The sequence below is a fragment of the Mus pahari genome, chromosome 14, assembly GCF_900095145.1.
Source record: "Mus pahari chromosome 14, PAHARI_EIJ_v1.1, whole genome shotgun sequence".
Lineage (NCBI taxonomy): Eukaryota > Metazoa > Chordata > Mammalia > Rodentia > Muridae > Mus > Mus pahari.
Window position 1 is genome coordinate 19,873,336 of NC_034603.1, and position 10,000 is coordinate 19,883,335.

The following is a 10,000-nucleotide window of genomic DNA, read 5'->3' on the forward strand; positions in this document are numbered from 1 at the left end:
CAGAGGGCAGAGGGGCAGAGGGCAGAGGGGCAGAGAGACAGAGGGCAGAGGGGCAGAGGGGCAGAAGGCAGATCTCTTTGAGTTCCAGGGATGTTACACAGAAACCTCAAAAAACAAAGAAACAAGAAGAATAGGTTCATCCTGGTAAAGCAGCCTGGACTAGTGATTAATCTCACCTTGGAATCAGTAGGTGATGATTCAGTCCTCAAACAAACACCTTTTAAAATTAATCAATTACTTAACATATTTATTGTTTCTTAGATAGGCTTTGATATGCTACCTAGACTGGTCTTGAACTTCTGGGTCAAGTGATTCTCTACCAAACAGCTAGGACTACAGGGATGCTTTGACCACTGCACCAAGTCAAAGTTTACTGAAGAGCAGTCTTACTAAAGCTTTTAAAAATATTATTTCAAAATTACAAGTTGTACAGTTTTTAAGTCTTTACAACATACATTTAAATTATTTATGGAATAAAGTGTTGTGTATAATGTCTTCAAATCTGGGAGACTAAGTCAAGGCAAATAAAGTTTGAAGCCAGGCTGGGTGTTGGTGGTACATCTCTTTAATCCAGCACTTGGGAGGCAGAGGCAGTCAGATCTCTGTGAGTTCGAGGCTAGCCTGGTCTATAGAGTTTCAGGACAGCAAGGCTACACACAGAACCCTCTCTCAAAACAAACAGACCTAATCCCTGCTTTCTGGAATATAGCTACACTGATGATCATAAATATAAAAGTCTTATTAGAGCTAATAAAAGCAACAAGCAATTCAAGGGACATAAACCGACTCTCTTCCACCCTCCTCATTTTCTCTTTAAGTTCCAGTCAAAGGAGAACACCAGGCCAGGCAAGCTGCAACTCATATACAAGCTGCCATGCTATTAGCTGGCTTAGAGGCGACACAGGGTGGACAAGAATCTTATGGCTGGGGGAAAGCTTCAGAGAACAGTAAGGAAATGCAGAGTGTTAGGGAAAGCGGGCTAAGAACACGGCAACTCAGAAAATGGGCAGACTGAGGAAGCCGCATGGCTGCACTCTGTAAGAGACAGCCAGCTCCATTTCTTTAATTTAATGATGCAAATTTCAGGTAAGCAGCAACAGAGTCTTATGTTACACAGTCTACTTGGACAGCTTATCCACAACACCTAAAAAGTACACCAGACGATCTAAGAACACGGATACTGCCATGTTTATAAAAAACAGTATTTGACGCCTTACTCTGGGTTACAGTTGAGTTTCTGGATGTCTTCAAGCAAATTTGGGACTGGAGGCTGCAATGGTGTCGAAGGCAGCATGTTCCTTTCTTGAAGAAGATTGACAACTCTTAGACCCTCTGGATGCAGACTTAATCCACTCATGCTTGCAGTTAAATGATTAGCACCTAAGGGAGTCTACAGACAGTTTCAAAGTGAGTAACTTGTATGTATGTAGGACTCGGCGACAGTCTAGAGAAATATGCAAACACAGCAGCATTATGAAATATTCATTATTATTCTAAATGGTCATAAAATATTCAAAATACCTTTTAAAACTTTCTTCATGCTTATATCTTGAGCAAAAAGGTAAAAAATATATTTAAAAAAAAAAAAGCCAACAACTTTACCTGAGTAAAGGCCTGGGGGCCACTTGGGTAACTGAGGGAGGGCGGTGGCATTCCAGCCACAGGTGGTGCGCTGGTCTGGTAGCCTGGTGGCAGGGAGGGGTAGGCATAGCCCACACTTCGGCTTGCTTTGGGGTTCTGATTAACAAGCTGTGGTGTTGCTAGAAACAAGGGAACTTTTAAGTTCTAGCTTATATTCCAAATACTTAAAAATCACGGTAAAGATCTATTAAATTATGAGAATTATAACGTCAATTTTTGAGTTATAGTTTCATTTACCAACTTAAAGAGAAACAATCATTAGTAACAAGTAAAAGTAGACCTCAATCTAGTTAATGTAGACTACAGTCATAAACATACAGACAAGTTTAGCACGGTTAATTTACTTCTATATTATATAATAAATTTATATTCAGACTAAATTTTCATTTAAAAAACTTCTGAATACACCCTAAATTACACTTAGGGAGCTAGGTTCATGAATTTAAATATGTATAACAGATTAAAGTGCAGCACATAAAGCCTAACTGTCTGGAAGTAAAACTCTATCGGCAGTGTTTACATGTACATAGCACAAACTTCCTTCTCTTAGTTTCCTACAGTGAACACACATTACTTCTATAATGAGAGAAGAGAAACACTCATGGCATCTCACCCAAAAAGCCACCTCCTTCAATCTCATCGTAAGTATTATGAGCCACCGTAGATCCATTATTGGCATTTGACGTAATACCTAAAAGGAAATTCATCAATAAGACTGAAATAAGAATGAATGCTATAAGCCAGGCATGGTGGCGCACTCCTTTAATCCCAGCACTTGGGAGGCAGAGGCAGGCGAATTTCTGAGTTCGAGGCCAGCCTGGTCTACAGAGTGAGTTCCAGGACAGCCAGGGCTATACAGAGAAACCCTGTCTCAAAAAACCAAAAAANAGAAACCCTGTCTCAAAAAACCAAAAAAAAAAAAAAAAAAAAAAATGAATGCTATAGTTTCTTCAAGAAATGAATTACTATCTAAAAACTTAGATAACCTTTGAAAAAAATTTAAATCGCAGCCTATCAAAAATGTCAAATGTTACAAAGTACTGTGGCACAGTGCCTTTAGTACATGCCTTTCATCCTAGCACTGGAAAGGCAGAAGCAGGCTGACCTGTGAGTTTGAGGCCAGCCTGGTCTACAGAGTGAGTTCCAGGACAGCCAAGGGTACATTGCAAAACCCTATCTCAAAAACAAAACCAATACAAGCACAACAGAATCTAGTTAGAGACTGCTCAGTGGTTAAGAGCACTTCTCGAGGACTTGAATTGGGTTCCCAGAACCTTGTCACAAATGCTTGTGACTCCAACTCCAGGGGGGAATCTGGTACTCTTTTCTTGTGTCCAAGGGCACTGTACACATACCCATACATAGACACATATGAGAAATAATAAAAGTAAATCTGTCCAGTGTCTGATGGTTCAGTTCAAGCCTGACTGATGAACTGAGTTCACTACTAGGACACATGCTGGACAGAAGGAACCAGCTCCTTCAAGCTGTACTTCACACACACACACACACACACACACACACACACACACACGACTGTAATAAAAGTCTAGTGAACAGATCTATAGTACTAGCACTTGGGAGGTGGAGACAGGAAGATCAAGAGTTTAAGGTCACCCTTGGCTACACAGTTTAGCTCGCAAGGGCTACATGAGAACCCATCTCAAAAGAGGCAGAAAGATGCCTGCAAAGAGCAAATCGCAAACAAGCGAATGCTGACAAAGATGTGGGAAAGCAGAGCTCTTCCACACTGCTATTGGGAATGTAAAACAGTAAACTATTACAGAAAAGTATCCAACTGCCTCAATTCAAGCCCTGGGCTCAGTTCCCAGCACCCACTTAGCAGCTCAAACCTGCCTATAACTCCAGCTGTAAAGAACTCAAAGGGCTTCTAGCCTACCTGGGCACCAAACAGCATGTGGTGCAGGCAAACATGCGAGTACACATATACAAACACAGAGAATGATAGAAGGTAGGGGTGTGTGTGTGTGTGTGTGTGTGTGTGTGTGTGTGTGTGTGTTTAAAGGCCTAACACACAGCACACACAAGATCCTGGATTTGCTGCTCAGCACTGTAAAACAACAAACAAAAACAAATAAAATAAATAAAAAATAAAGTGCAAGGGCTGGAAAGATGGCTCAGTGGTTAAGAGCATTGACTGCGGCCAGGCGTGGTAGCGCACGCTTTTAATCCCAGCACTTGGGAGGCAGAGGCAGGCAGATTTCTGAGTTCGAGGCCAGCCTGGTCTACAAAGTGAGTTCCAGGACAACCGGGGCTATATAGAGAAACCCTGTCTTGAAAAAAACAAAACAAAAACAAAAACAACAACAACAACAACAAAAAGCATTGACTGCTCTTAGGAAGGTCCTGAGTTCAAATCCCAGCAACCACATGGTGGCTCACAACCATCTGTAATGAGATCTGGTGCCCTCTTCCGGGGTATCTGAAGACAGCTACAGTGTACTTACATATAATAAATAAATAAATCTTTAAAAAAAAAAGTAAAATGCAAGCCTTTTATTTTTTGCCTATTTTATTTTGAGATGTGATGTCATCATGCACCTCATGCTAGCCTCTACGTCAGACTCTTAGTCGCTGGGATTACAGGTAGGTGTGTGCCACCAAACACACAAATCTTTCAAATCACTCAGATGTAGCTATAGCTTTATGGAAAAGAAACATGGGCCTTGGAAGGAATCTTTTTTCCCCTACAGATTGAAGAAGGATCCTAAAATATTTTTACACTAATGCATTCTAGAAACATAATTCTGAGGTATGGGATGCAGACCACGTTCTCATTCTTTCTGCCCTAAGCTGAGACTCTGAGCAGCAGCTTTGCCTTTCAGTCACTTACCTTCCTGATTGACTGCTGAGTTAAATGAAGGTGGGAGTGCAGCCCGAGGAGGTGTTTTCTGGGGCATGGGGCCCCGGCTGGGAGGTGGGCCTCCAGCTGGAGGGGGCCCAGGAGGAGCTCCTGGCTGAAAAGTGGGAGGCAGAGGTGGATTCTGTAAGGGAAGTGCAGAACCTATGGAAACATGGGTTTTTCTCGTCACATAAGAACTTGAGACAAAGGTTCCAAACAATCTTTACTAAAACCAAGTAGAATTCTAAATCAACATTTCAATAAAAACAGCCATCAATAAATTAATAGAGATACACCAACTTCTTGAATTTGTAACTCTAGGTACAGAGTCTACATTTCCTAACTCTTTCTTCATATCTGTCAGTTCTTAATGCAATGAAAATAAACCAGCCACCCACAATCTCAGCATTCAGGGGGTTGAGACAAGAGGATCAGTCAGCAAGCCAGAAGCCAGCCTGGGCTATATACTAAGACCTTATTCCCAGAGAACATACAACATACACATATTAGCATCAAACCACTTCTAGGGTAATAGAATATTCTGATGATCTTTTTCATTAACTGATCATAAAAAAATGTAAGAGGCCATAAGAAATAATAAGAATACATTAAAATGAATAAAATTTGCCAATTTAAATTTGCATTAAAAAAAAAAATACAGGGTCTCACGATATAGTACAGGGTGGCCTCAAACATGATGGAATCCCTTTGCCTCAGTCTCCGCACACTGGGATCACCAGTTTGTGCGACCATGTCTCACACATTTTATTTACTTTCTAAAAATAGAGTATTAGACTAATTCTCCAAGTCTTATTTTATTTGTTTTGTTTTGCCTGGTATGACCTGTTAAAATGAGATTATAGGCCGGGCAGTGGTGGCCCATGCCTTTAATTCCAGCACTTGGGAGGCAGAGGCAGGCAGATTTCTTAGTTTGAGGCCAGCCTGGTCTACAGAGTGAGTTCCAGGACAGCCAAAGCTACACAGAGAAACCCTGTCTCGGAAAAAAAAAACAAAAACAAACAAGAACCCAAAAAGCAAACAAACAAAAAAACCAAACGATAGATTATAAGGCATTCCTCTCTTGGTGACTCTCTCATGAAATTAAGGGAATCCCTTCTCACTTTTCTCTAATAAATCCACACTCACTCTGCTTAAAAAATGAGATTATGCAGTGGTGGCACATGCCTTAAATCCCAGCACTCAGGAGTCAGAGACAAGCAGATTTCTGAGTTCAAGAATAGCCAGGGTTACAAAAAAAGGCAGGCAGACAGAGAGACTGACTGAATGACTCTCTGACTGACTGGGGCATGGTGGTTCACAACTTTAATACCAACATCTGAGAGGCAGAGACAGTAAATCTCTTGAGTTTGAGGCCAGCCTGGTCTACAGAGTGAATTCTAGGATAGCCAGGGCTACACAGAGAAAACCTGTTTCAACCAACCAACCAACCAACCAACCAACCAAACATAATGAGCAAGCCAACTTCTATAGATTATCCTCAGACCTTCACATGTGCACCATGGCACTCGTTCACTCACACACTGAACAAATACAATCTTGCAGATGACAGTGTTTGATTTCCAGAACACATGCTAGGTTTTACAACTGTCTATAACTTCTGTTTCAGGAACACAATGCTCTCTTCTGACTTTTGGCATGGCACAAGGCATGCATATAGTGCACTTAAATAGATGCAGGTAAAACGCTCATGCACAACAATCTAAATTTTAAGATTTATTTATTTACTTATGTGAATGTGTGTGTGCCTATGAGTGCATGTATGTTCACCATATATATGTGGCAATGATAGAGACCAGAAGACATTGGATTCCCTGAAGCTAGAGTTACAGCAGTTTTGAGAGCTATGTGGGTGCTGGGACTTGAACTCAGGTCCTTTGTAAGAGCAGTACACTCTTAGCCATGGATTCATTACTGCAGCTCTTTAGTCAGTCAATCAGTCTGTCTGTCTGTCTGTCTGAAACAGGGCCTCATATAGCACAGAGAACTCACATAACTGGCTGACAATGACCTTGAAGTCTGATTCTCTTGCCTCTAGCTCCTGAGTGCTAGCTGTCACACCTGGTTTATGGTTCTGGGGAACTGGAGGTACAGACTGCCAGCTGAGCTCCACTCCCAGCCCTCTTTCTCCAGTCTCTTGAGACAAAGTCTACCTCAGCCTCCTGAGGACTGGGTTGTCTTTTTTTTTTTTTTTTTTTTTTTTTAAGATTTATGTATTTTATTTTATGTCCATGGGTGTTTTGCCTGTATGTGTGTTTGTGAAGCACACACATGCAGTGCCCAGAGACTAGAAAGGGCATCAGATCTCTTGGAGCTGGAACGGTGGTTGTGAGCTACCTGATGTGTCTCAGGAGCCAGCCCAGGGCCTCTGTAAGGGCAACCAATGCTCTGGCTGCTGAGCAGCTCTGAGCCTCCCGTGCTGGGGTTGTCAGGCATGGATCACCCCCCACATCTGGTTCCAAGACTTCAAAACCAAAACCAAAAGCAAAACAAAACAAAAACCTCATTGTTTTTATACTTATTACTGACACATTTAATTCATTTTACTTATAGTACACCTATATTTTATAAAACCAAAGGAACAAATGTAGCCAAATATGAAAAATTTGAAAAAGTCATCTTACTACTGTTAAATTCTCCAGAGCTAATGGAAACCCTTTGTTATTAATAAACACCATTGGTCTTAGCCAGGATTACTCAGTATAGAACTAGGCAAGTAAAGATAAGACTGCTGCCTGTACCTCCTTTAGCAAGAAAACACCCACACATCTATGACAATCACACAATTCAAAGGAACACAGGGCAAGGTGCACTCCCAACTCAGCATTAAAAAGAACGTCTGACACCAAAATATATCTAACCACAAAGTTTCAATGACTTAATGTTTAACAAAACATAAGTTAGAACAAAAACCAACTTGTATTTAAAGCGGTGGTAGTGCAGGTGGTAGTGGCTTACACCTTTAACCCCAGCACTTGAGAGGCAGAGGCAGGTGGATCTCTGAGTTCAAAGCCAGCGGTCTACAGAGTGAGTTGCAGAACAGTCTGGGTTACACAGAGAAACCCTGTCTGGAAAACAAAACAAGAAATAAAAAAACCCCACAAGTTAGCTTACAGTTGCTTTTCAAATCTTTTAGAACATTTCTGAATTCAGAATATGTTATATTTCATAAAAGAGATTTGAAAAAAAAAGTTTTTCAAAACTGGCTGGCTGTGCTGGAATTCTCAAGAGATGCACCTGCCTCTGCCTCAAAAGCACTGCGACGAAAAGTGTGCACCCCGACTGGAGAGGTGGCTCAGCGGGTAAGAGCACTGACTGCTCTTCCGGTCCTGAATTCAAATCCCTGCAACCACATGGTGGCTCAGAACTATCTGTAATGGGATCTGATGCCCTCTTCTGGTGTGTCTGAAGACAGCTACAGTGTACTCATCATATGTATAAAATAGTTAAATAAATGAAATAAAAAGTGTGCACCACCAACCCAGGTCATAAAAGAGACTGAGTAAAGCCTGTTTCTTCATTGCTGGAGATTGTTTCAGAGCCTGGCACATGCCAGGCAAGTGAAGTCTATCAGCACCTACTTAGAATACCAAGCATCAGAGTTCTGCACTTGGCCATTTCAGATCCCTAAAGCTAACTAAAGTGTGGGTGAAGAAAGGCAGAAAAAAACCCGAACATATAGAATGTGAGGACTAGAAACAGATGTAACTTAAATACAGGCTTTCTGGGGGCTGGAGAGATGGCTCAGTGGTTAAGAGTGCCGACTGCTCTTCTGAAGGTCGTGAGTTCAAATCCCAGCAACCATATGATGGCTCACAACCATCCGTAATGAGATCTGATGCCCTCTTCTAGGGTGTCTGAAGACCGCTGCAGTGTACTTACATATAATGATAATAAATAAATAAATCTTTAAAAAAATACAGGCTTTCTTGTGTATGGTTTCTTTTACATTTATTTTTATGTTTTTAACTTAGATATATGTGTGTGAGACAAGTGTGTGCATATGTCTACAGAATTCAAAAGAGGGATCTTCTGGAGCTAGAGCTCCCAGTGGTGTGAACCATCTAAGAAGGGTGCTGGAAAGCAAACTCAGTTCTCTGGATGGAAGAGCAGCAAGTGGCCCTGACTGCCGAGCAATCACTCTAGTCCAGTTAGTTCTGTCCTGTGGAAACGTGGGCCAGTGAGATGGCTCATTAGGTAAAGGTGCTTGACAACAGGCCTGACAACCCGAGTCCCTTTCCCTTCCTTTTTATTTGTGTGTTTGTATTTAGAGATGGGGTCTCACTGGGTAACTCAGGCTGGACTGAAGCTCACTGTATAGGCAAAGCTAGCTTCAAACTCAGAGATTAGCCTGCCTCTGGTATTAAAAGGGTTCAACACCACTTCTAGCCATTTAAAAAAAATTAATGAGTTATTTTCTGTGTCTCTTACTGGAGAGAGAACTTAAGTTACTAGCATTGGTAGGCAGTGCTTCTTAATCCATCGAGCCATCTCTTCAGTGCACACATGCACATGTGTGTGCGTGTTTGAGACAGGACCTCATTCTGTACCCTAGGTTGGTTTTAAACTCAGGGCAATCTCCTGGCTTATCTTCAAGTTACCAGTATTACAAGTATGAGCTGCCACACCCAGCCTGATAGAGTTTTAGTTTCAGGCTCTCAAGTACAAGCAGAGGGCACAGAAATGAAAGCTGGGATTGTTTGGGAACCAGACATTTATTTTAGTTTCATTTCATAGTTTACATAGTTTGCCCACAATCTCTTTCTTTCTCTCTTTAGAGATATAATCTTAGCAGGCTAGTCTTGAACTATGATTCTCCTGCTTCTGTCTACATGAGCTGGGATTAAGGCTTATGCTACCGTACCTACATTCCCAACCCCTTCTTTTACATAGGAATGTTCAAAGTTTAAGGACTTTTTTTTAATGTTTTTATAACCACATCTATGCTGGAGTCAAAGTGTTCTATCTTAGAGCCAAGGAAATTTTATGTTATTGATCATGTGTCCTTATCACCAAGGCTTGTTTCCCATGAGCTGGGGTTACAGCCATGTGCCACAACACTCAGAACACTTTCTTTATTATTGTGTGCATGTGTATATATAATGTGAGGGGGCACAGGGTCGCATGCTGCACCTGCATGGAGGTCAGAGACAACTTTCTGGAGTTAACTTTTCAACTGCTGACTCTTCTGGCAATTACACTCAGCTCATCAAGCTTGGATCAGCGTGTCTGTCCACTGAGCTGCCTGTCAACCTGAGGTTTTCAGGTTTATTCCTAGCACATACTCAGAGAAAATGAACCAGTAACAATTTCCAAATGAAGAGCTAGTATCAATAGTTATCTTCTTTTATTCATATTCCCTTAACTATAATCAGATTATTTTCCAGCAAGCATGTAGCTGGTTAGGTGCTAAAAGTAATTTTTATGGGGGTAAGGTGGGCAGTTCTAGAGACTGACTGAAGGTCCTAGCGGCTGCAG

At 41.5% G+C, this 10,000-nt stretch overlaps 1 protein-coding gene across 2 annotated transcripts in view; it reads right to left on the reverse strand.

Moving 5' to 3' along the window:
* Sec24a (SEC24 homolog A, COPII coat complex component) overlaps positions 1 to 10,000 on the reverse strand; it is a 64,073-nt gene that overhangs the window by 40,447 nt on the left and 13,626 nt on the right. For both annotated transcript variants that reach the window (XM_021212010.2, XM_029546085.1), the window contains exons 3-6: positions 4,496 to 4,666; positions 2,255 to 2,332; positions 1,603 to 1,760; positions 1,218 to 1,390 (exon numbers count right to left, since the gene is read on the reverse strand). In XM_021212010.2, coding sequence (XP_021067669.1) covers positions 1,218 to 1,390; positions 1,603 to 1,760; positions 2,255 to 2,332; positions 4,496 to 4,666 — 580 coding nt within the window. The remainder of the gene's footprint in view (positions 1 to 1,217; positions 1,391 to 1,602; positions 1,761 to 2,254; positions 2,333 to 4,495; positions 4,667 to 10,000) is intronic.